At 43.3% G+C, this 27,560-nt stretch overlaps 1 protein-coding gene across 7 annotated transcripts in view; it reads left to right on the forward strand.

The window, feature by feature from the left end:
* Window positions 1–27,560, forward strand: part of ARHGAP26 (Rho GTPase activating protein 26) — a 315,168-nt gene that overhangs the window by 144,812 nt on the left and 142,796 nt on the right. For all 7 annotated transcript variants that reach the window (XM_043491279.1, XM_043491281.1, XM_043491282.1 and 4 more), the window contains one exon: window positions 20,449–20,485. In XM_043491279.1, the coding sequence (XP_043347214.1) occupies window positions 20,449–20,485 (37 nt within the window). The remainder of the gene's footprint in view (window positions 1–20,448; window positions 20,486–27,560) is intronic.

A 27,560-nucleotide genomic window follows, 5' to 3' on the forward strand; every position in this document is an offset into this window, starting at 1 on the left:
TTCATGAATCCCTGAAGAGCTGGATGAGATGAGAAGCTTTGAAGTTTAATAGCAGGATACATTGTCCTTCTGTAACTTGCTGCTATGTTACCATTGCTATCCTCCTGGTATTTCAAGATGTGATTGTTGAGAGTGTGTGTGTGTGTGTGTGTGTGTGTGTGTGTGTGTGTGTGTGTGTGTGTGTCTCATTCTCTCATGCTTGTACAGTCTCTCACTCATGTTCTTACAGATGCTCTGCAGGTTTCCTCACCCTCACCTCTTCATTTGACCTGCAGTCCTGGTTGAGTTGTCCTGCCTGCCAAAATGGCTGTTCACTTGACTTGGTCTTTACCAAGCACTGCTCTTGTCCCACCTCTCTCTCTCATGTGACTTCCCCTCTCTGACCATCCCCTGGTCTCTTTCAGCAGTATCGATTCCCCCCCTCCACCTAGTGTCTTGGTCTTTCTGTGCCTTCCAGTCCATTGAGGATTCATGTCTTTTCTCAGTCCTCTCCTTCCTCCCTCTCTGCCCTTCCATTGATTTAGTTGTTAATTCTCTCACTGCTTCATTCTCCTTCATCCTTAACTCTCTTTGCCCCTCTTTCCCATCGCAAGGTCTGCCCTAGCTCACCCCCTCTGTCTGCTTCTGCCGCTCCTGCTTGCACATTGCTGGTAGAAAGCCCAATGACCTGGCTGACTTTCTCCACTACACATTCATTTTCTCCTCCTTCAGTTCTGCCATCTTCCTAGATAAGCAACTCTACCTCTTCAACTTAATTTCATCTCACACTTGCAATTCCGGCCACCTCGTTTACATCTTTAATTCACTTCTCAAGCCCTCCCATTTCCTGCTCCCACTTCTTTCTGTGCACAAGAGCTAACCAATCTCTTCCAAGAGAAAACTAACAAAATGTAATGTGAGAAAGAAAAGGTAGGTTAGTGTGGTGGTGAGTGGTCTGAGGATGGTTTCTGTGAGTCCTGATTATTCCTTCATAGGAGTGCATTGGCCAGATATGATGGGTCTGCCTGGGTTCTCTTGTTTGTTTATCCTGGGAAGCATGTAGAAGGTCCCTGCGGTGGGGTTATGGGGGATGAGGTTATAAAGTTTCTCTTGGAGTTGTTCAGGAAGAATTTGATGGCATCCTTAAATTCCTGTGTGAATTGTGGTGTGGGGTGTCCCTTCTCTTTTTCATCGCTAAACTCATTGAATGCGCTGTCCCCAGTCATCTGGAATTCCTGTCTCTGTTTCTATCCTAGACCGTCTCCAGTCCAGCTTCCACCCCTTGCACTCCATCGAAGCTGCTCTTGCCAAAGTCACTAATGAATTCTTCTTAGCCAAAGCTGAGAACCACTGCTCCGGCCTCACCTTTGATGCATCAATGCCTGTGACACAGTTGACCACACTCTTTTTGAAATCTTGTCCTCCATTGGGTTCTGTGACTCTGTCCTCTTATAGTTCTTCTTCTACCTCTGATCATTTCTTCAGTGTGTCCTTCGTCAGATCCTTTTGATCGCTCCTCTACAGCTTTCTGGATGGGAGGAGAGTATTCATGGGGTCTTGTCCTGGATCCCCTTCTCTTCTCCCTCTACACCTTTTTTTCTGGGTTATCTCATCTGCAAACAGAAATTCAGTTACCATCTCTATGCAAGTGAGTCACAGCTCTAGCTCTCTGCTTCAGACCTGTCGTCTTCTGCCCAACCTCAAATCTTGACTTCTGTCTGTGAAATCCCCTTGTGGATGTCTAACCACTAGCTCAAGCTCAGAGCTCTCTGTTCCTCAGGCCTGTAACCTGGGCTTCATCTTCAACTTGGACTTCTCTCTAGGCCCTCACATCTAGGCTAAATCTAAAGCTTGCTAATTCTTTTTATATCACATCTCTAAAATATTAGAGAGACAAGGTGGGTGAGGTGGTATCTTTTATTGGACCAACTTCTGTTGGTGAGAGAGACGGGCTTTCGAGCTTGACAGCCTGAGAGGATCAGAAATGTCTCTTGATCACAACACCAAGTGCAAGCAGCATCTCTGTTCGGCTGGAGATGGGTCAAGTTTCAACATTTCTACTTTGATTGACCAAAAAGATGGAGACCTCGCTCCCAGCTATCCAATTTCCACTTTGCTTGTTGCTGCGACACTTCAGCCTGTTACTGTAGTTCTTTGTTAATATTTTTCTGTGTGTCCTTCGTGTCCTCACCCAAACTTGTAACCTGAGTCAGGAATCTCACCATGTTGCACACTGACTATTCTGTGTATCTCCATGTTCTTACCTCTGTTCCCTTCATCCTTCTTCTCCCTTCACCCTCCTGTTCTTCGTTTAAACCCACTTGTAGAATCTTCACATTTCGATTGCCAGCTCTTAAGGGTAGTATTTTGTCTATACATCACTGTCCTTGACTGGAGCCTCTAGGTGTTGGAAGAATAATAATGAGTCTCTTACAAGTGCTGCATCCGACGAAGTGGGTATTCACCCACAAAAGCTTATGCTCCAATATGTCTGTTAGTCTATAAGGTGCCACGGGACTCTTTGCCGCTTTTACAGATCCAGACTAACACGGCTACCCCTCTGATAAGTGCTGCTTCAGTTTCTGGTAGTTTAATAAATTGTATATAATCCATTATCTCCAAGTTGCTTGTGCTCTGTGCACCAAGTTTTTTTTCCTTGTTTAACAAGACACTCAGGTCCCAGATGAGATCTGTTGAAAAGCTGGGAGAAACATCTTTTAGATTCCAGATGTCATTTTAAAAAAAATAATTTTAATTCTGCCCTTTGCCAGAGAGGTTTGCAGTTTCTGGATACTCTTGTGTCTGGCCCTTCTATATCCATAACTGCTCTGGAATTCCGGGTTGGAGTGGTATCTCTTATCCCTTTTTATTTTCTTCAAGCTGAGATTTCAGCTTTTCATTTACATATCCATTGCCATATTTGACTTTCCTTTTGCCATCTTGAAGTTGGATTAGTGGAGTGTGCAGCAAAGATCCAGGGCCTATGTACACTACAAGGGAAGCTGGAACATATTACATCTCTGCTCTGTGATCTGCACTGGCTTTCCATTTGCTTCGGGGTTCATTTCAGGGCTATAGATCTGTTGAGAAATGGTTACCTGAGAAACTGTCTGTCTGCTTGTGCCCCATTACAATAGCTGAGATCCCTTAAGGTGCATTTGCAGACAGAGTCCCTATGCGTTTGTTCTTGAGGACTGTGCATTTTCAGTATTCACCCAGAGCTCAAGTTTGCTGACCTTCAGAACATAGTACAAGTTACATCTTTTGGGTAGAATATTTTTATGTCTGGCTGTGAGAGGGAGAGAGCACTATTTCTATTGCCTGTTGTGAGCAATGGAATGCATTGTGATTTTATTTCTGCCCTTCTGGACCCAAATACCAACATGATACATGCCTACAAATATTTCAAGAAAATAACTGTCTCACCTAGCACTAATCTATTCAAATACATTTCCCCTAAGGAAACCTCCTGACTGGGTCACTATATTTCAAATGTGCCTATGTCAAAACCTTTAATGGTTTTGTGTGGGCTATCATCTGTTGAAAGCCAGTATCTGCTTCTATTTTCCAGTAGTGCTGAGGCAGTGTAGAGTTGTTGTAAGTTGAGTGGTGGAAACTAGCAAAATCTTTATTAATTAAAGATAAGAAAATGGCCTTTTAAAAAAAGAACTTTCCTAGGAAACTTTGTCTGCAGCTACTGGTTTTTGCTATTCCTGCTTTATATTATATTTTTCCAGATGGACTAACTGAGGCCCAGACAGGATAAGTGTCTTAACTCCAGGTCATAGAGTGATTCTGTTGCTCAGCTTTGATTAGGATCCAGGCAACCAACTCTCTGCTGGATCTATCCCCAGGCTTCTCCACCTATGAGTACTTGTGGCACCTTAGACTAACATGGCTGCTACTCTGAAACCAGCTATGAGGTTACTCTCTCAGGGAAGACACAAATGAGCCAATAGAAAAGAAGGGTGGGAGAGGATGTGTTTTCTTTTCTCCTTAGTTCCTGGATTGTTTTAATTTAGGACAAATAGCAGAACTGTTTAACTATTCAAGGATTAGATCCAATCAACTGCATAGGAGGCAGCTCAGTGGAAGAGTTTTAGCTAAAATATCTATTGTTAATTTAGAATAGGAGAAGGAAATGAAGGGAGGGCTTCATTGTGTAACCAGCCCATGAAACTAACCACCTCCCTTGTTCCACTTTTCACACTCTCATCAAACCACTTCTCTTTACACAGCCTATCTACCTGCCTGACCAGATCCACTGTGACTTAAACTTTTCCTTCTTCACGTCTTTCCTGTTAGGCATGGTCTACATCTAAAACTTAGGATGATGTAGGGGTGTAAAAAATTCACATCCCATGAGAGATCTAGTTATGCTAACCTAAGCCTGGGTATAGATAGTGCTAGGCTGACTGATGATTTACCCCCTTCCATGCTCCAAACAGTCCAGGGTTTACCATTCCTGGCCATGCCATGCCTTAATTTATATATGTGAGCTGTTTTGGGCAGGAAATGTTACATTTTAATTTTAAAGTGTTATTATACATACGTATGCAGCTGTAGAAATTATTAATAGTTTTTTTTCCACAGTAGACTATTAACCCTCCCGCCCACTCCCACCCCACCAAAAAAAAAAATTCATGGGGAGGAAACTCTGGGTTCATGTCAGGGGTTGGGAGAGGGGAATATTCTGTCGCAGATTAGGAGAGGAGCATTCCGACAATTTGAGGAGATTGTCCTACTCTAAAAACAATGTTGAGAGAGATGAGACCTTGGAGGTAGGTTTTTGGTGATCTCCACTGCTCTCTACACTGGTTAGGGGGTCACCATGGGTAATTGAGATGGTCTTTGTAGGCTACAAGCCTTATTACCTTGCATATAATGAGCTTTCCCATTTGGACTTTTCAGGAGCCAACAAACATCCCCTTACTTTCTTAGTGGGAGACTTTCAAAGGCACAAATGGGCAATAGATGCCCAATTCCTGTTGACTTGGAATGGGAGTTGGGTGCCTAATTATTGTTTATTTGTATTACTAAGGACCTACCCAGTCATGGAACAGTACCCCATAGTGCGAGGCACTGTGCAAACACGGAACAAAAAGAGCCCCAGACAGCTCACGATAGAAGTATCTAACTACCTTTAATGGTTGGGAGTAGTTATCACACTTAAATATGTTTTACAGCAGAATGAATGTCAAAGATGTTTGCATTAAGACATTTTTAAATAAAGATGATCTAACATAATTCAAAATTAAGCTAGTTATTGCTTAGCCCTGGTCTATACTACAAGTTTAGGTCAAATTTAGCAGCATTAGGTCGATTTAACCCTGCACCTGTCTACATGACAAAGCTATTTTTGTCGACTTAAAGGACTCTTAAAATTGATTTTTGTTCTCCCTGACGAGGGGATTAGCGCTAAAATCGACATCGCTGGGTCGAATTTGGGGTAGTATGGATGCAATTCATCCCAGAGTGCTCCATTGTGACTGCTCTGTACAGCACTTTCAACTCAGATGCACTAATCAGGTACACAGGAAAAGCCCTGGGAGCTTTTGAATTTCATTTCCTGTTTGGCTAGCATGGCAAGCTCATCAGCACAGTGACCATGCAGTCCCAGAATAGCAAAAGAGCTCCAGCATGGACTGAATGGGAGGAACTGGATCTGATCGCTGTATGGGGAGACGAATCCGTGCTATCAGAACTCCGTTCCAAAAGATGTAATGCCAATATATATGCCAAAATCTCCAAGGGCAAATGTGAGGTGTTTACAATGCTCACAACTGCAGTGGTGATCAGAGTGGGCTCCTGCTTGCAGTGCTATGGCGTATGCACGGGCAATCCAGCAAAAAGTGCAAGAAATTGTCTGCCATTACTTTCACAGAGGGAGGGAGGGAATGGTTACATGTACCCAATATCATCCGTGGCTACTTTGTCCGTTATCTCAATTTTTTTTAATTAATAAAGAAAGAATGCATGGTTTCAAAACAATAGTTACTTTATTTTGAAGGGGGGAGGGTGGTTGGCTTACAGGGAATTAAAATCAACAAGGGGGGCGGGTTTGCATCAAGGAGAAACACACACTACTGTGTCACCGTAGCCTGGCCAGTCCTGAAACTGGTTTTCAAAGTCTCTGTGATGTGCAGCGCACCTTGCTGTGCTCTTCTAATCAGTGTCTGGCTGCTCAAAATCGGACGCCAGGCGATTTGCCTCCACCTCCCACCCCAACATAAACGTCTTCCCCCTTACCTCACAGATATTATGGAGCACACAGCAAGCAGCAATAACATTGGGAATGTTGGTTGTGCTGAGGTCTGAACAACAGCGCCTGCGAGCTTTTAAATGTCCAACGGCACATTCTACCACCATTCTGCACTTGCTCAGACTATAGTTGAACTGTTCCTTACTACTGTCCAGGCTTCATGAGCCATGGGAGCAAGGGGTAGGCGCGACCGTGTGGTGCTGCTGGCTGGGAGAGCAGTGTGAGGCAGAAGCCTACAACTCGCAGGAGATCAGGATAGCAGAGTTGCAATGGAAGCGGTGGAGCGAGCAAAGCACCATTGATGAGGACAGCTCGCAGTCCTACTGCACTGTCTGCTGCAGAGTTGCAGCAGATCAGGATAGCAGAGTTGCAGCGGAAGCGGTGGAGCCGTTCACCATTGATGCAAAGGCACCCAGGAGCTGCTGCTGTGTGGCCAAGGCAAAAGAGCAGGAGTCCTGGAGCTGTTACATGTGGAATGTACAGCTGCAAGATTTCTTCACCAGTGACAAAGGACAGTGATATGATGCATCTAAAATCTAAAAAGGCCTGCATGTTTCCCAGAGTCACTACCCTTTGATAATAGAACATCAATGATTGCATTGGCTACTTGGATCACAGCAGCCCCCACAGTAGACTTACCCACAACAGCAGCGGTGACGGTGAACTGAGAGGGCTCCCGCTTGCAGTGCTATGGCGTCTGTGCAGTTAACCCAGGAAAAAAGCCGCACAACGAATGTCTGCTGTTGCTTTCACAGAGGGAGGGAGGGACGGGCGACTGATGACATGTACCCAAAACCACCCACAACAATGTTTTTGCCCCATCAGACATTGGGAGCTCAACCCAGAATTCCAGTGGGCAGCGGAGACTGCAGGAACTGTGGGATAGCTACCACAGTGCAACGCTCTGAAAGTCGATGCTAGCCTCGGTTCTGTGGATGTCTTCCAATGACTTACTGTGCTTAGTGGGGACGCACACAATTGACTGTATAAAACCGCTTCCAAAAAATCGACTTCTATAAAATTGACCTAATTTTGTAGTGTAGACATACCCTTAGTTTAGTATTCTTGCTCTGACTGTCTGAAGACAGTGAAAGGTAGGGTGGGTGGGTGTGGGTTTTGGCTGGGCTGGAGAAGTGGTGTTTTTCGTTATTATTTATACAGAAAACCTAGGGGAAGTTGTTAAATGAGCAGAGGTTCCCCCTTTTAATCACTTGACTTTTCCACATGTATCTGCATGTTCCGCTGTTGCGCCATTAAAATTTACTTAAAATACTGCTATGTGAATCTTTCACTTTATTAGATACTTCAAAGTTCTGTTTTTCTAAACCAGTTGACCTTTAGCTAAATTATTATGGAGGGAGGCTACTGTATGTCTAATATGGTTTGTACCTTGTTGCTTTCCCTTGCTTTCAGCTGCCTGCTGCTGGATTTCTCTTTGACATTCAGACAGGGTAGGTTGACAGCTTGACCCAAGTCGTTTTTTTTTTCTTTAGATACAAAACATAATGGGTTATATAACTAAGCTGAGCTAAGCAGTCCAGATGGCTGGCAGGTAGCCCAGACAACTTCAGCTTTAGATGCACTTGGGAATGCCTGCACTTGTAATAAAATGCAGGCTAATTTTTAATGAGAGCCATCATTCAGTTTAGCTCTGACACAGAGCAGAGCAAGACCTAAACTGAGGATTCAAGCCCCCAGATGTTTCACTTTGATTATCAAATGCAAACATCACTGTGAGGGGAAGATGCATGGACTTCAGCATGCTAGTTTTGTGTTGTACAGTAGGCAGGAAGGAAGGAAGGAAGGAAGGAAATAGGGAGTTGCCAGGGATACTAGACCTAATAGCTCAAATGAATGGTCCTCCAGAAGTTAATAGCAGGATTATGAAACTTGTTGAATCTTGTACCTCAGAATCAAGGCGCATTCCTTCCTCAAAGGAAGGAATCATGTGTTTGGAATCATGTGGGCTGTAAAGGTTAAAGTTCTCTCTCCTTTAGTTATCCTCCTGGCTCTGAGAGCTTGGTAGGTTATTTCTAGCCACAACAGAGCAAAATCTGGCTTGTGGTGTGAAAACCAGGGCTGCAGACAAAATTACAGCAGAGCTGAGAAGAGGGAGCCTGCCAGGTGTCAAGGCGAGTCACTATTTTCCACATGAGGCTTTTCCCCTTCGTGCTCTGGCATTCTGCCGCTGGGTGGTGTTCTAAGCTGGCCACCCCTCTGTGACAGCTTGCCAAGCTTGACTGTGTGCCTGGTGCAGACAACTCTTGGACTCTGGAACACAGGGGACCAGCACTGAGGTCGGCAGTTTTTGGTTTTGATGCTGGTATAGGCAGAGTGGAAACTGTTTTCCTTGCGCTATCTCTTCTGGACATTTAGACTTCTCTCATCTCCATACAGTCTCAACTCCTCAAATTGCAGCACAATAACCAGGCTTGCAGTTGGACACGTGGTCATTTAGCATAATGGCAGCTTTGCTGCCTCTTCCTGTCTGTATTATATACGGTAGTAGCCTTCTCTAGTGGGCATGGCACAACAGTGGGATAAGTCAGGATCTCAACTCCAGGGCAGCTGGAGCAGCTATTCTGGTGCAGAAAACAATTCAGGGTTATTCAAGACCTGGAATTTTTCCACGGGAAACTTGCTTTTGAGACTAGAGTCCAACAAATTTGTCCATTGCTAATAATAGTAATAGCCATTACACATTGTACAAATCAGACCTGTAAATGTGCCATTGCTTTTGGGTATTTGGTGCTGACAGAGGTGAAAGCAAGTGATGTCCAGGAATGATTAGTAAGCCATACACATTGAGAATCTGCAAGATGACACTGAGGATGAGCAAGAGCCACCAATGTCCTAAACAATTAGAAGCAGCTGTTGGTGTTTGGGGTGCATCTATGTGTTGCACTAGGTACTCTGGAATGGACTGGTGAGGAATGCATGTAATGTGTCCATTGAGGCTGCTTGTTTAGGCTGTGCTCAAAATGAATTGCACCCAGGATCAATGGGTCTTCCTTTTGGCAGTTATTGTAGGCACATAATCAAAGATTGCGCCTGCAAAAGCTGAGGCCTGGTTTTAAAGTAGGGCCCTGGCAATTCCAAACTTTTCTTTCTAACGGGCCTTTGAGCTGGCTGCTGTGGTTTAAAGTAGCCTTGAGGTTTTTGTTGTAGAGGATTGTCCTGCTTTGGGATGCTTAAGTGAAGGCAGAAAGGTGCTCAAATGTGCTGTTTAGGCACAGTCCTGCATCGGAGATGGTGTGGAATCAAAGAACGCTTCCTGGAGCTCTTAGCCATCTAGAGGCTGCACATCTGCAGTCAAAGCCCTCTGTGGGGAGTCTCTCTCCTCACCTCTTTTCCTATATAGCCAGTTAGTTCTGCTGGCCCGTGGACAGAGAAGCAGAGCCATGGCCCTGTCCCTCCTATTCCCTTTGAGACACTCTGATGCTCCCATATGGGAGCCGCCCCTTGTTCTAGAGTTCAGGGCCCATAATTCTGACTGGTTTTTCACATGGGCTATGCAAGTGGGGGTGGGGAAGGTCGAGGAGAATCTCCTTTCCTTCAGTTGTGTGCCCACGTACAGGCCATGTCATTGTTTATAAAATTCCCCGCCCACCCTCCAAGGCTGAGAAATGAAAAACAAAATCGGGAAATTTAGAGATGACTAAAATCTTCAGTTATAGCCAGAGAGCCAGATGAATGTGAAAATTGAATGGTAAATGTCTCACCCATAAATGCACAGACGGCCCTCCACTTGGTCTGTATCAGGAAGCTATGAAAGCACATAAATCTATCATAAGGATACGTTTACACTATAAACACTACAGCAGTGTAGTTGCAGCTATGCCACAGTAGTGTAGACGCTTGCTACAGCGACAAAAGGGGTTTTTCTGTTGCTATAATAAATCCATCCCCTTGAGAAGTGGTAGCTACGTCAGTGGAAAAATTCTTCTATCGACCTAGTGGTGTCTATCTGGGGGCCTAGGTTGGTGTAACTATGCCTCTCAGAGGTGTGCATTTTTCATAACCTTGAGTGACGTAGCTAGGTTGACCAAAGTTTTACCTGTAGACCAGGACTAAGTTAAATGGAATTCGTAACACCTCCTTGTGCTATTTACAGACCATAAATTTAGCACAGAAGGGTGGCACAAGCTAGCTTGAAAAAGCTGATTTTACCAACTTCCTATTAAATTGTTTCCTGAGTTGCCGTGAAATAATGAGTATTTGAAGGTAACTCCTGTGAAAACACAGGCAATGTGCTATCATCTCTAAAAAAAAGAATCTGATCAATAATTCACTGTGGAATCGTCTTCTCTTTAAAATCCTTTTCATGTTAACAGTTTTTACAGGCTGGTCTAATATGCTTTTTACGGTTCCAACCTTCTTCCCGGTAGGTCACCAGGGGAAGTTTTTGTACATTTGCAGGGTGCGGGGCTTTAACTTAACTCGGCAGGGCAGGATTGGTCTGTTCCTAGAAGGGCCTGGGGTACTGCAAAGTGTCCTCTGAAAGGCCCATTCCAAACAGTAGTTGGAGAGCAAACTATGTCAGTGGAAAACATTTGTGTATATCCTCTCAGGCTCTGTTTTTTAAGACCCAGTGGGAACCGCTGATCTTTGTTCTGTTTCTGGGTAAATTCCACAGCCCCAGCCATGTAGACAGAATTGGTCAGACTGGTTTCCTTAGGCTTCAGCCATCCCATTCTTCCAAGCAGATCCCACTTGAATCGGCGCCATCAAGGTTTAGCAACCTGCCGTTGTCTCTGGCATAGAAGAGGCATGACACAGGCTTTACAGCCGATGGTGGATTCCGCACCCTCTGAGGCATGCTTGGTCAAAGTCATCTGACAAGGAAACTAATCTGCACTCACAGTGTTGCTCTCCCATGTGGTTTCTGGGTCTTGGAAGGTTCCCCCTTAGAATAAACACAACTTCAACACATAGCAAATTCCTGATCAATGAGCAAGAGGCTCCTGGGGACACATGCAACCAGCTGTTCAGGAGATGTGTCATCATATAGGTTTGATTTGTTCCATTAAGGGCTCAAACTCATTCAGGTAAAACTTCAGCTTACTCCTTCTGGCCCACCCCTTGCAACCTGCCTACAAATAGCTGACATGCAAGCTAGACTACCTGTTTTGGGGAAGGTCATGCTTTCTATTTATATATTTATTTTTTGCCAGTTGGTCTCCCAAGTTGAAAGTTGAGGAAATCGTTGATGATTGTTTTGAGGATTTCTGAACATGAATCACAAGGAAATTGCACAATGTTGCAGCATTTCCTTCTATTGCTCACTGCTTTAAAAACACTAGGCTCCTTCTTGAAAGCTGAGAGAATCTGGCAGGGCCTGCCCCCTTGACAGCATGCTGTAGTCTAAACAGAAAGTCTGGGTAAAAGAGTAGGTCTTGACTGCAAGAAAAAATCCTTCATTACAGGGGATTGACTTGATGATTGAATTGGTCTTTTCCTTCTCAGATTGTTGTGAGCCAAGTGCTGGATCTCTTCTAACTTCTGTAGCTGTGTCAAGTGTGCTCAACATGATGATTTTCCACACACCTTATCTTTAAGTAAGACTGCCTGAGATTCACATATAGGTGTTTGCATAAATCACTATTGTTTCCCATCTTTCAGAACATAGTGTTCTATCTTCTATATCTCTTCTCCATTTAGGCACAATCAAGAGTGTCAGAACTTGACCCATTCAAACTTTGATATGTTCTAGTATATGCAGACAGGCATCTAACCTTCAAGCCCTAAAAACAATGGTGCATACAAAATAGATGTGTATATAGGTGTGTGTGAGTAATGTTATAACAAAAACATTTAATGAACTCAGACTGAAAGGTGCTAGACTTTATAACCCACCAGCATGAACCATAAAACAAGGAAATAAGCAGTTAAGTTACTGAATGCTTTCTTTCACAAGTTCCTCTTCTCAGCCTCTGTCTACTTCTCTTTTTAGCACCTGCAACCTTCACCCTGCACAAATTCCAGGCACTGTTGAATTCCAACCATATTTATTTGGTTGCATGTTCATATGTTTAGGGTTGAAGTGTTTTTCATAAATTAGATTGTAAGTGGTTCTGTGCTCTATGCTTAATCATCATGAGAGTAGAGGTATATATCAGATTGCAAATGGTGGCTAAAAGATCTATTTTTCTACAATACTTTGGGAAAATGCAGATTTATTTAGTTAATGGTAGTTCTAAGTTTGGTATTAATTTTTATGTAGAAATTACAGAACTGAAATCCCAGTGTGTGCTGGTATATTTTACATATATGTGAGAGACAAGGTAGGTAAGGTAATATTGTTTATTGGACCAACTTCTGTTGGTGAGAGAAACAAATTTTCCAGCCACACACAGCTCCTGTTCAGGTGTGGGAAAGATACTACTAGTGCATTGCAAAATGTAAGGTGGAACAGATTGTTTAGCATAAGTAGTTAGCACAGATTGTAAGGGACCATGCAAGGTATTACATATATGGTCAGTGTAGGCTGCCTGCTGATTGATCATATTGAGGGGGGAAGTACAGATCCATTGAGTGATGGAAGGGAAGTAGTGGAAACTTGCTTTTTTTAGCGTGCATATCCTACCAATAAACAGCTTACCTATCTTAACTCAAAGATGAAGTGTGAGTATATGAATTTCCCAGGCTTATTAATGTGTGCATATTTAAATTGTTTCCTCTATAAAAGTTAGCAAAATATTTTACCAAACACATACTATGGAAAATTCAATTGTCCTCTCGAGTCATTGTGTTAAGTATTAAATTAATGATTGAATTTAGTCTCCAAATTAAAATGAGTAATAGAGGGATTTTAAGTTTACCTTATGTGACCAATAGTGTGACTAGACATGGTTTACTTCTTAAACCAAAGTATAGTTGAATCTTAACAGTAGGAATAAAGCATAACATAAGAGAAAAAAGGATTTTAAAACAACAAAAGCTCTTTATATATGTCTGTCTCACCTAGAATCACTCCATCCTTTGGTAGAGACCCCAAGCTGGTTTCCCTTCCCCGGTCGCCGTAACCTATGCACTGTGTGTGTCAGGCTGTTTTTCCATAACTCTTCAGCAGCTGTCCCCTTCCCTGTAGAGAGAGACTTCTGATCAAAGTTCTTCATTCTCTCAATGCACGAGGATGGAACCCCTTGGAAATCTCATGTGATGAGCTCAGCAGGAGGTCAGAGGTAGCCCAAAGAGTGAATGGTTTTGTATCGTCCCTCATGTGTGGGTATATAGGTGAGCCATTGCCCTGCTTTCTTTTTCCAGCCGCCTGCTGTTAAGCTGAACAGACCTCTTCACACTGTGAACATCCCAATAACCCCATCACAGTCTGGTATTCATAAATTATTACAGAGCAATCCCACTACTGCCACGGGCTCAGAAACCAAAAGGCAAATAAAAAGAACCCCAAATTTATTATTTTTAAAAAGTTTCATGTTTTTAAGCCAGTCTCATGGTTCTTATGCGTTTCAGTCCTGACTCGTGGATTTTAGATGCTTGGGGCTACCAATAATGAAAGCCACTAACACAAAAAGGCATTCAGTCTCTACGTGCACTGATTTAGTCAAACACTTTAATACATGCAGAAGTGCCTTACTGAGCTAAGACTTCAGATATCTGCAAGTCCAGCCTACGGCAGTTGTTGCTCACAAGCATTGCAGACTGTTGCAACCTTTTAAACTTTAATATGTCAGATAACCAGTCTCTTAACTGGTTTCAGAGTAGCAGCTGTGTTAGTCTGTATTCGCAAAAAGAAAAGGAGCTCACGAAAGCCTATGCTCAAATAAATTTGTTAGTCTCTAAGGTGCCACAAGTACTCCTAGTCTCTTAACTGGCAGCTTTAGGCCAAATGGAAAGATGAAACTGCAAGGTGTTTAAAATGGTATTAATCACATGCTGAAGGGCTCAGGAGAAATGAGTGTAGCAAGAAAAGCAGTTGTTCAGAGGGTGCTAGAAGGTGTGCATTTAAAATAGGACATCTCATTTAATTTCAGTGCTGGTGAAATGGAAGGTATTTGTTACACTTGCTTAGACTCCCTTACATTATCACCAAGTGGTTATAAATAGGTCTAACAAAATCTGCACAAGTTTAACTTTCACCACTTATCCAAAAATCTCTTAGTTTTGCCCTGGCTGCAGTGTTGGTTTGGTCTCCTGGACAACTGCCACATTTATCTTTTGCACTTCTGCCCCTGGTTTGCCCTTGGCCAGCTTAGAAGCACTTGAGGCAAAATGATCTACTTAGTTTATATATTACCATCTGTGCTGTATTGAATGTAACATTTTGGTACTTGCACATTAAAGGCCAAGTTGACATCTGGCTTAAAAAAGAAGAAGAAGAAGAAGAAGATGTGCTAACACAACTTGCGTTAACACAAACCCGACCAACAAACCTAAAACCTATCTGGTTTGCGCCACCACTTAACTCAACTGGAGTCTTCATGCAAATATAGTAGATCCATCCAGTAACCAGCTTTCACTCACACAGGTAAATTTAATGCCCCGGGCTTGTGTGCAACTATCCAGAGCTTCCAAGACCCCAAAGGGAACCTCTACTAGTTCATGCCAGCAGAATTTTGGATGCACTCTGCTGACGTTTCGGACAGAGGGACAGATGATAGTCCTTAAGGCTAGTAGAACCTGGGGTTTGGACCTCTGAAAAATAATTCATTAACAGAACTCCTCTCCAAATTTGGAAAACTGGCTCTTGTCCTAGCAATCACCTTTCTTCAAAAATATTGGGCACTTCCCGCAGAAGTGCTTGTGCTGTGTGGGAGAAGGCTAAACGTTTCACTTAATACTTCAGACGGTGCTGGATTTTTCATATTGAATTTGAACTGAAATGGAATCATGTATATTCCAAACCCGTTTCCTGGAGAAAAGGACTCTCTTGCTGTGGTGGGGTTCAGGGATTTTTAGGAATAGAAACCTGGGGTTTTGCAACAGTGAAGTGGCCCAAAACGTCTGATTCCAAAATACTGAAGGAATCTAATCAAACCACAAGGAATTCCTCTTTAAGCCCAATGGCTTTTTGCAGAATTAAAGGATATTTCAATAATGGCAATCAGCAGAAAGCATGATTGTTGGAGAACTGGGCTAAAGGATTAACACACTGAGAGGAATTTCTTTTCTCAGTGAGTGAGATGAAAGATTGGCCGCGTATCATTTTGTAGCTGCGTGACAAACTGAAATACAAATGGCCTTTTTTACTCTGCACAGATGCTTTGCTGTTAGTATCGCCAATGTAATAGATGGGTATGCGTACACTGCAGCTGGGAGTGAGCCTCCCTGCTGGGATAGACTCCTGCTAGTTCAGCTCAAGCCAGTGTGCTAAATATAGCAGTGAGGCACCAGCAGAGGCTCAGGCTTGGCCACCCAAGCTCAGACTCACCCTACAGCCTGGGTCCGAGTTAGCCCGAGCCACTGTCAGTGCTGCGCTGTCCGCCTAGCTACCTTGAGCACAAGAGCTCAAGCTGAGCTCGCTCGAGTCTGTGAGGCACGCTCGCAGCTGGAGTGTAGACCTACCCAATGTGTCTCTGAAATCTGCTTCCCTTCTTCTCAAAACTAGTTTCAATCTCAATCACCCTTGTCTTATAAGACCAAACTTGGGAAAAAAATATATATGCAGGCAAACAAAACTCCATCTGGAGCTTGAATTATATGGGATCCAGTGAGATGTGTATTTGGACAGCCACGGATATGTGTGAAAACTAGAACCGTGGATGAGTCAAGTTCCCTTTCATCAAATGGACTATCTGTAGCTTTACAAAAAAAAAAAAAGGCACCTGAAGAACAGTGTCACATGATGTATCTGGGTGGATGCTGTGCACTAAAATGGAGTATATTTCAACTCTGAATAGGATTCAAAGGCAAGGTGTAGACTGCTGCTTGAGCCCCAGTGAACAAGGGGTTAACCTACAGCTCTGCTTTGTCCTCCCCCTGAAGATGCTTGAGAGAGTGGATTCTTTGGAGATAAAGGGAGGAGTGCTTTGGGGAAAGTCAGAGACTTCACAATCAGTCTTAGTTTTTCTGTTCACTTTCCTGCTTGTCTTCACATATTTTACTTTTTTTGTTGTGCATATTCTCCCTGGAAGGCAATACTTTTGCTTACTGCAGCTATTTTTTCTGTCAAGTCACCCCTTTGCGTGCATGTTTAAAACAGTTTCTCTCTTTCCAAAGGAGTCTCTAGTTTTCAAGTATCATGTACTGACGTTAATTTGTGGTGCCTAGATATGGTAATGGATGGCGCAGAGGAAGAGATTGAGAAGTATATTTGTTCGGAGATGTATAGTCAGGATTGCTTGGATCCTAGCACAAAAGGAACAGTGTCCCCAGTCTGGCCCCTCAATTTTATTTTGTTCCATTAATTTACATATCAGTATAATTCCTAGAAGTACAACTGTGATTTCTCAGTAAGGCCTTTATAATGGTGGTAAGGGTTACCAGCAGAAGAATTCTAGGAATGATAACTTAATATTCTTTTTACATTCCCCAGAGATGCATCAATTTAAGTGGCTTAACTATGTGTAACTAAAAAATATTGCAACAGGACAACATGACATGAAGACAAGTGATTTTTTTTTAGATGGTTATCTGAATTTAATTGCAGCCATTGGTTCAGTACATAAAGTTTCAGTGTAGATCAGTTTGCCTTGTCCTGATTCTCTCTACTAAAACTCATCACAGGTCTCAATGCTGGTGTCCAAGTCAACAAGGAAGCAAGAGCATGTGCCTCTCTATAAGAATGAAAGGTGCCTTTTTCCTTTGACCTTTTAGCAGGGGAGGGGAGAGAAGACAAGAAAACGAATAGAGATTGGCTTCCTCTGAAGGACTTGTATCTTCCATAGTTATCAAATTTACTGTTTTGCACACCGATGTGCTCACCCATTTACTTATACGGCCCTTGGTAGGCTGGGCTGCCTTCCTTGCTTTGTTAGTTATGTTACAAAGCTTGTTCTCCGTGGCTCATTTATTCAAATCAAACCTAGATTAATGCCACATCTCCTGAACAGCTGGTTACATGTGCCCCGAGGAGCCTCTTGCTCATTGATCAGGCATTTGCTATGTGTTGAAGGTGTGCTTATTCTAAGGGGGAGCCTTCCAAGATCCAGAAGCCATATGGGAGAGCGATACTGTGAGTGCAGGTTAGTTTTCTTTTCAGATGACTTTGACCATTCATGCTCCCCAACCTCCTTTCTTTTGTTTCTATAAGGTGCTTGTATAGTTGCAATAAATGCACATGATGATTTACAGACAAAAGGTGCAATCCTGGCCCCACTGAAGTCAGTGCCTGTTTTGCCATTGACTTCAATGGGGCAATGATTTGACCTGCTATCACTACTTCCAAGGGGTTTACAGTCCAAGTTAAGACATGCTTGTCAAGAAATGGTAGGAAACTGAGGGAAAAGAAAGGGACAGGAGCTACCAAACAATAAGATTGTATTCTTGCTTTGGTTAATAACGTATGTGCCTTGTTTCAGACTCTACTGTTAGTTTGAAGGAGAGGCTGTAGTTTAGTTTACAGGCCTTGTGGTTTCTTCAGAGCTCTGTTTCCAGGAGCCTGACTGCAGTGGAGGAACCACATCAGACCACTGAGAGCAAGTAGGCAGCGTCCTGGCCCAAGGCAACTGTAGTGCATGTGACACCTGCCCCCTGAGATGATATATCATATCCATCGGTAGCAGGGGAGGCCAGGATAATTTTTAAAGGAAATTTCTTATCATGGGATTGGTATGAGTTGCTGTCAGTATTCTGTCAAGTGTGTGTGTGTGTGTGTGTGTGTGTGTGTGTGTGTGTGTGTGTGTGTATGTGTAAATACTATGGTAATGGATGGCTCAGAAGGAAAGATTGAGAAGTATATTTGTTCAGAAATGTATAGTCAGAACTGCTTGGATCCTAACATAAAAGGAACAGTGTCCCCAGTCTGGTCCCTGAAAACTTTCCTTCCATAGATGTTAAGAACTGGAATGACAACCTGCTCGGGGATGTGATTGAACCAATTCCTCATGCTTCTTGTCTCACTTGCGAAGAAGCTTCACAACTTAGTTCCCACCCAGAGGAAAGCTCTACCCACAACAGCAGCATTGGTTCAAAGACTGCACACACATTTTTTGTTCTAATGGTCTCTGCCACACTCGGGGTTGCTCATCTGCCTCATGTGAATGATGAGGAGCGAAGTGCACTATTGAAGTGGCTCCCAAACTTTTTAGTAAGGCAACCCACCCACTGCTTGCTTTTTTTCCTTTTTTGCAACCCACCTGCAGTCCAAAATCACAGGCCAGCATCCTTCTCTGCCACCTCTTCCTCCTTTCCCTGCAGGAAGGGCAGTGACCACCCATAGTAGTACTCTCTCCCCCAGCACAACAACCCTCATCCCAGCCTGGTGCAGAGAGGAGGTCCCGGGGTGGTGGTGGGCAGGGGGGAGGTTGGAGATTGAGCCTACCTTGCACTCACCCTGCCATGGTAGCGCCTGTCCGGCACTTCACTTATTGTAACCTGGTGCACAGAGCCGCAGTGCTGCTCAGGTTTGGCCCTAAGTGGGCACTGGTGCTCCCTGTGCCAGGTCATAACACCACTCACTAAATTTGGCCCAGCGGCTCCTCCATCATGATATGTTAGCTGACTGGGCGGTCAGCTCCCTCCTAACACACAACAGAAGCAACCAACAGAACTTCAAACATGCTAGACTACATCTTGACAAAAGGAGTGTTTGTGGCACCTTAGAGACTAACAAATTTAGTAGAGCATAAGCTTTCGTGAGCTACAGCTCACTTCATTGGATGCATACAGTGGAAAATATAGTGGGGAGATTTTATATATACAGAGAACATGAAACAATGGATGTTACCATACGGACTGTAACAAGAGCGATCAGGAAAGGTGAGCAACAGGAGAGCGGGGGGGGGGGACCTTTAGTAGTGATAATCAAGGTGGGCCATTTCCAGCACTTTACAAGAACAGTAGGAGGGGAAATAAACAAGGGGAAATAGTTTTACTTTGTGTAATGACACATGCACTCCCAGTCCTTATTCAAGCCTAAGTTAATTGTATCCAGTTTGCAAATTAATTCCAGTTCAGCAGTCTCTCCTTGGAATCTGTTTTTGAAGTTTTTTTTATTGAAGAATTGCCACTTTTAGGTCTGTAATCGAGTGACCAAAGAGATTGAAGTGTTCTCCGACTGGTTTTTGAATGTTATAATTCTTGACGTCTGATTTGTGTCCATTTATTCTGTATCCACATATCTATTCGGGGACACCATCATAGGGCCTGATCACATCAGCCACACTATCAGAGGCTCGTTCACCTGCGCATCTACCAATGTGATAGATGCCATCATGTGCCAGCAGTGCCCCTCTGCCATGTACATCGGCCAAACTGGACAGTCTCTACGTAAAAGAATAAATAGACACAAATCAGACGTCAAGAATTATAACATTCAAAAACCAGTCGGAGAACACTTCAATCTCTTAGCTCACCTTTCCTGATCACTCTTGTTACAGTCTGTATGGTAACACCCATTGTTTCATGTTCTCTGTGTATATAAAATCTCCCCACTATATTTTCCACTGTATGCATCTGATGAAGTGAGCTGTAGCTCACAAAAGCTTATGCTTTAATAAATTCGTTAATCTCTAAGGTGCCACAAGTACTCCTTTTCTTTTTACGGATACAGACTAACATGGCTGCTACTCTGAAACCTATATCTTGACAGGGATTTTAACTGTGTTAAGCTAACAGGATTTAAAAACACCCCTTTTGTGTCCATCAAGATGCATCTTTGGTGATGTGAAAATGACCAGGACTTAATGGTGCCATGTCTCTTAAGACAGAATTGTTGAGGAAGGGAAGGTCTTGTGGTTAAAATACTGGACTGGGATCAAGACCTATGTGTGTGGCTCTGGCACAGACCTTGTGTGACCTTGGATAGGTTGCCTAATTTCACTATGCCTTGGTTCCCCCCCGTAAACTGGAGATGATAATTCTAGCTTTCTCCTATTCGTGGTCTTGTCTATTTAGGTTGTAAACTCTTGTGGGCAGGGACTGTCTCCTACTGTATGTTCGTACTGTACCCAGCACCAAGGAGCTATGATCTTTGCTGGGGCCTCTAGGCATTTGTGTATTGTAAATAATGCATAATAATTGTTCTAGTAACTACATGTGGAACTTTATATAGCTAAAAGGTTAAAGACTTCCCTTCTGTTTTCCAGGTCTACAACTTGAACAAAGACAATCAAAGTGAAGGCAGTAAGTATTTTTTTTAAGAGCAAGATCTTGTTGCTTGGGAAAACTGATGCATTGTGAGGAGGAGGAGGAGGTGCTGTGAATAGGAATTGCCCTGCACGCCATCAAAGCATGCAGTCATTACTGATGCGGCCATGTCTGTTGCTTATATTTGGCCTGGAACAGTTTGAATGAGACAAAAGAGAATGGGAGGTGAGACTGTAATTCTCATCCGCACTGGAGCATGATGCTCAGATTTCCTCATCCATTAAATTGGGGGGATGATGATGATGATGATGATGATCTGCATCAGTTTGTAAAGCACTCTGAGGAATTAAGAGTTTATAGATTCATAGATTCATAGATACTAAGGTCAGAAGGGACCATTCTGATCATCTAGTCCGACCTCCTGCACAGCGCAGGCCACAGAATCTCACCCACCCACTCCTATGAAAAACCTCACCTATGTCTGAGCTATTGAAATCCTTAAATCATGGTTTAAAGACTTCAAGGAGCAGAGAAGCCTCCCTCAAGTCAACCATGCCCCATGCTACAGAGGAAGGCGAAAAACCTCCAGGGCCTCTCCAATCTGCCCTGGAGGAAAATTCCTTCCTGACCCCAAATATGGCAATCAGCTAAACCCTGAGCATATGGGCAAGATTCACCAGCCAGATACTACAGAAAATTCTTTCCTGGGTAACTCAGATCCCATCCATCTAATATCCCATCTCAGGGGATTAGTCCTATTTACCCTGAATATTTAAAGATCAATTACTTACCAAAATTCCATTATCCCATCATACCATCTCCTCCATAAACTTATCGAGTAAAATCTTAAAACCAGATAGATCTTTTGCCCCCACTGCTTCCCTTGGAAGGCTATTCCGAAACTTCACTCCTCTGATGGTTAAAAACCTTCGTCTGATTTCAAGTCTAAACTTCCTGGTGGCCAGTTTATACCCATTTGTTCTTGTGTCCACATTGGTGCTGAGCTGAAATAATTCCTCTCCCTCTCCTGTATTTATCCCTCTGATATATTTATAGAGAGCAATCATATCTCCCCTCAACCTTCTTTTAGTTAGGATAAACAAGCCAAGCTCCTTAAGTCTCCTTTCATAAGACAAGTTTTCCATTCCTCGGATCATCCTAGTAGCCCTTCTCTGTACCTGCTCCAGTTTGAATTCATCCTTTTTAAACATGGGAGACCAGAACTGCACACAGTATTCTAGGTGAGGACTCACCAGTGCATTGTATAATGGTACTAAAACCTCCTTATCCCTACTGGAAATGCCTCTCCTGATGCATCCCAAAACCGCATTAGCTTTTTTCACAGCCATATCACATTGGCAGCTCATAGTCATCCTATGATCAACCAATACTCCAAGGTCCTTCTCCTCTTCCGTTACTTCTAATTGATGCGTCCCCAACTTATAACTAAAATTCTTGTTATTAATCCCTAAATGCATAACCTTACACTTCTCACTATTAAATTTCATCCTATTACTATTACTCCAGTTTACAAGGTCATCCAGATCCTCCTGTATAATGTCCCGGTCCTTCTCCGAATTGACAATACCTCCCAGCTTTGTATCATCTGCAAACTTTATTAGCATACTCCCACTTTTTGTGCCAAGGTCAGTAACAAAAAGATTAAATAAGATTGGTCCCAAAACCGATCCCTGAGGAACTCCACTGGTAACCTCCCTCCAACCTGACAGTTCGCCTTTCAGTAGGACCCGTTGCAGTCTCCCCTTTAACCAATTCCTTATCCACCTTTTGATGTTCATATTGATCCCCATCTTCTCCAATTTAACTAATAATTCCCCATGTGGCACGGTATCAAATGCCTTACTGAAATCTAGGTAAATGAGATCCACTGCATTTCCTTTATCTAAAAAATCTGATACTTTTTCAAAAAAGGAGATTAGGTTGGTTTGGCACGATCTACCTTTTGTAAAACCATGTTGTATTTTGTCCCATTTACCATTGACTTCAATGTCCTTAATTAATTTCTCCTTCAGAATTTTTTCCAGGACCTTGCATACTACAGATGTCAAACTAACTGGCCTGTAGTTACCCGGATCACTTTTAATTCCTTTCTTAAAAATAGGAACTATATTAGCAATTCTCCAATCATTCGGTACTACTCCTGAGTTTACAGATTCATTAAAAATTCTTGCTAATGGGCTTGCAATTTCAGGTGCCAATTCCTTTAATATTCTTGGATGAAGATTATCTGGGCCCCCCGATTTAGTCCCATTAAGCTGTTTGAGTTTCGCTTCTACCTCAGATATGGTAATATCTACCTCCATATCCTCATTCCCATTTGTCATGCTACCATTATCCCCAAGATCCTCTTTAGCCTTATTAAAGACTGAGGCAAAGTATTTGTTTAGATATTGGGCCATGCCTAGATTATCTTTAACCTCCACTCCATCCTCAGTGTTTAGCGGCCCCACTTCTTCTTTCTTAGTTTTCTTCTTATTTATATGGCTATAGAACCTTTTACTGTTGGTTTTAATTCCCTTTGCAAGGTCCAACTCTACTCGACTTTTAGCCTGTCTCACTTGATCCCTACATGTTCTGACCTCAATTAGGTAGCTTTCCTTGCTTATCCCTCCCATCTTCCACTCCCTGTATGCTTTCTGCTTCTTCTTAATCACCTCTCTAAGATGCTTGCTCATCCAGCTTGGTCTACAACTCCTTCCTATGAATTTTTTCCCCTTTCTTGGGATACAGGCTTCCGATAGCTTCTGCAGCTTTGATTTAAAGTAATCCCCGGCCTCCTCTACCTTTAGATCCATAAGTTCTTCAGTCCAATCTACTTCCCTAACTAAATTCCTTAATTTTTGAAAGTCAGCCCTTTTGAAATCAAAAACCCTAGTTGCAGATTTATTTTTGTTAATCCTTCCATTTAGTTTGAACTGAATTAGCTCATGATCACTTGAGCCAAGATTGTCCCCTACAACCATTTCTTCTATGAGGTCCTCGCTACTCACCAAAATTAAATCTAAAATGACATCCCCTCTAGTCAGTTCAGCAACTACTTGATGAAGGAATCCATCAGCTATCGCATCTAGGAAAATCTGAGCCCTATTATTACTACTAGCACTGGTCCTCCAGTCTATATCTGGGAAGTTAGAGTCTCCCATGATCACGCAGTTTCCATTAGTATTTACTTTATTAAAGACATTAAAAAGGGCTCTATCCATATCCAAATTAGATCCCGGAGGTCTATAGCACACCCCAAGCACTATTGTAGGAGAGGCTTTACTAGTTTTCTTCCCCAATGTAATTTTTGCCCAGACGGACTCTGTCTTATCCATTGCATCGCTTCTTATTTCTTTACATTCTACCTCATCATTGATATACAATGCTACTCCACCACCTTTACCTTTGTTTCTGTCTTTCCTAAACAGCACATACCCTTCAATACCTGTAGTCCAGTCATGACTACTATTCCACCATGTTTCTGTTATCCCTATAATATCTGGTTTCACTTCCTGCACCAGTAGCTCTAGTTCCTCCATTTTGTTACCTAGGCTCCTCGCATTGGTGTATAAGCATCTTAATTTTTGCTGTTTGGCCTCGCTCACATTTTGTACCCTATTAGGCACAGTCATTCTATAGCCAGTATAACCTATTAGACTGATATCCACACCGCCCTCGCTCCTTATATACATTCTCCTACCCACGGCTGTATCCTTTCTTACTTCGTCGTCTTCCCTCTCAATGCTAAAATCTGGCATGGAGATTTCCTGGACATCTCCCAACCATCTCCCCCTAATTCCTAGTTTAAAGCTCTCTTTATCAGTTGTGCCAGCCTTGATATATGAGAGTGATGATTATAAAAAAGCAAGTACGATTTTGTTTAATATTATTGATATTTATAAATAAAATAAACCACACCAATCCTTCCTTCTCTCCAACTCAACCAATGGGAGGGCCCAGTAGACCAGCCTTCTTTTTACCAAAAGAGGACTCAGAATATGTAGTGTAAAAGTCTTATGGAGCAAGCCAGTGCCAACAGATACACTGGGAAGACCCTGCCCAGTCAGATCTCTGAAAAAGAACCCAAAAGATGGATCTTAAAGACTTAACTCACTTGGCCCAGACAATCAATGTGTCCTGGACTCAGAAAAGTACTCCCATTGCTCCTAGGAGTAGCAGTTCCACCTTGTCCCACCTGTCACCTCCTATGTCTCAAAATGCATAATTGGACCATTTTCAATAGGTTTGGGCTAGCATAGATATCCTCCAAATTGCAGCTACTCAAAGCTCTTAAGTGCACCTAATGTTACTGGGCACACTGAAGTCAACTCTTTCTTTTTAAACAAGTAAATATTTCAATTGTAAGCTCTCTGGGACAAGAACCTATTTTCATAGTTGCCTGGAAGCTCCTCTCACTGTGATAGGACATAGACACTAAGTGAGGGAATGTTTGTAAATGCTTTTTTTTTTTTTTTTTTTTTTTGCAGCTGCTCTCAGCTCTTGCTCCTCCACTCCCCTGCCTCCCTTTTCCTGACATGAATTCATCCCTGGTTATTGGCTGCGTGTGGTTTTTAATCACATTTGGTATTTTTATCGTGCTTCCGTGTGAAGCAAAATGATGAACACCCAGCCCTGACATAGTGCTTCATATTCACAAAGGGCTGTGTGAAGGAGTAATACTTTGTCTTTATATGACACCTTGCCTCAGAGGAGCTCAAAGCGCTCGTATCCCCATTTTATGGCTGGGCTAAATAAGGCACAGATCGATTGTCGGGGGGGAAGAGAACAAAGATCAGTCAGAACCTTAACCTGGGCCTGTGACCTCTTGTAAATGATCAGGTTGCAAAATGATCGCAGTTTTTATTACTACTTTTAAAACACACTGCACCTTGGCAGCGGTAGAGTTCAGGTCACCCGTCCTTGGGAAGCTTTCCATGGTCACTTGCATTTTCTAATTCCCCATCATTCCCTTTGTTTAAGGCACACTAAGTTTGCAAAACCTACACTGGCTCTGCAATGCCTGGCTTAGGCTCTCCATACACAATGCCCCAATAAATCTGGGGAGCCCTCTTGAGGGGCAGTCTAAACCCTGTATATTCATTTGAGCCACTTATGACAGGCAAGTTTATTTACACACTGTCTGTTTCCTTAGCTCCCACTGGTGTCTAACTCTTTGAGCAGATCACTGGCAGCTTTATTAAGGGCATGAGCTAAGGGAGGGCTGGAGGGTTGAGGGCAGGAGGATGAGAGTCCTGTTGCCATTTTTAGGCAGCTGGTAGCTAAGATGAAAGCCCTATGAGATCATAGGCCTTTGTTGCTGTGGGATCCCGGTGTGGCTTATAAATAGAATGTTTTCCCCTCCTGAATCTGAGAAGGGGTATACACACTAATGGGGAATTTCAGACTTGCTTCTGGACATTGAGCTCCTTCATCTGATAGGTCTGACATTCAGCTGACTGAGCAGCCTGGTAGCATGGCTTCCCTTTCTGTCCTTGCCAGCCACTGGTGCTGAGAAATAGAAAATGATTTCAACCCCACTCCCCCGCTCCTCTCCCCACAACTTTTTTCCCCTCTCCAAGGCAAGATTTACATCCTGTCAGTTTTGTTTTTTATAGAGGTGGTGAGTGATACAAGATGGTGCAATTACAGGTAATTCGATACCTAGGTGGGCTGTGCAGTGCTGCTAACTTTGTCTTAGCCTTGCTTCTGATGGTACAATTAGTGTCGTTTGCATTGTCCGAGCCAGTCTCTAAATTCACTCAGTTGGAGCTGCAATATATTAGTTTGAGAGGAGGCATGTTAAGAGCTGGTTCCTTAGGGACACAGTGACAAATCAAGGTTTTACTGATTCCTTCAGGGACTATGTAGGTTACAGCTTGGGGCTCTGTGCCACACAAACCAGTGTCTGACCCTGCTGAATAGAAGAGAGATTAAAACTTGGTCTGATAGCACCGTTTGTACTTGAGATGTCTCCCAGAGTGCATTAGTGCAGTGACAGTGTGAGTAAATATGGTACCCAGTATTTGGTTGGCAGCATGGCTAAGTCCTAGCCAGATCTCCATTCTGGCTCTGGTAGGGACTAGTGGCATTGTAGGGACAGTGTACTTTTACTCTCAAGGGGAAGAGAGTGGGTTAGCTGATTCTTTGTTTCCTCTTGGCTTCTATTCCCAGCCACCGACTTTGTGTAGCTTTGGGAAAGTCACCAGTTACAGCAGTTGTAAGTGCACGTAGGGTGTGTCTACACTGCAGTTAAACACCCGTGGCTGGCCCAAGTTAACTGACTTGGGCTAAGGGGCTGTTTAATTGCAGTGTTGAATTTGCAGAACCAGCTGGAGCCTGAGCTCTGGGACCCTGCAAGGGGAGAGGGTCCCAGAGCTCAGGATCCAGGCCCAGCCTGAATGTTTACACCACAGTTAAGCAGCATCTTAGCCTGAGCCCCAAGAGCCAGAGTCAGCTGATGTAGGCCAGCCACAGGTTTTCAATTGCAGTGTGTAGACATACCCTTAGTGACCCTTCTCACCAAGGTGCCTGGGTGCTTTTCAAAGCTTAAGTTGATGCATTCGAGAGGAGATCAAACACCATGTTCCTCTGCTGCCTGCAGCTTCGCTAGTCAACTGAGAATCTAGGATTGAATCAGTTGGGAAGGCCTGGGTAAAGTTGCCTGTCTTTCAGTAGCTTCTCCTTTGCCATGCCACATCTGCAAAATGAGGAAAAGGCTGCTTGCCTACTTCACAGACTGCATTTAGTGTTTGTAAAGTGCACCAAGATCCTCAGGTGAAAGGTGTGTACATAAAAGTAAAATATTATTAAGTCGGCCTCTGGCAATTCTTCTTTTTCGTGTGCTTGCTCATGTCGATTCCATTCTAGGTGTGTGTGCGCTCACATGCACAGTTGTCAGAGACTTTTGCCTTAGCAGTATCCGTAGGGTTGGCGGTGGTGCCCCCTTGAGTGCGGTGCTCATGCATCGGTATATTAAGTGCCACCACCCCACGCCCTCTTAGTTCCTTCTTACTGCCTGTGACAGTTGGTTGGAATGCCTTGTCTTGTAGATCGCAAGAGCATTAGTGTTTTTTTACAGCCTTCTTAGTACTTTTAGCTGCCAAACTGT

This window comes from Dermochelys coriacea, chromosome 8 (assembly GCF_009764565.3).
Source record: "Dermochelys coriacea isolate rDerCor1 chromosome 8, rDerCor1.pri.v4, whole genome shotgun sequence".
Lineage (NCBI taxonomy): Eukaryota > Metazoa > Chordata > Testudines > Dermochelyidae > Dermochelys > Dermochelys coriacea.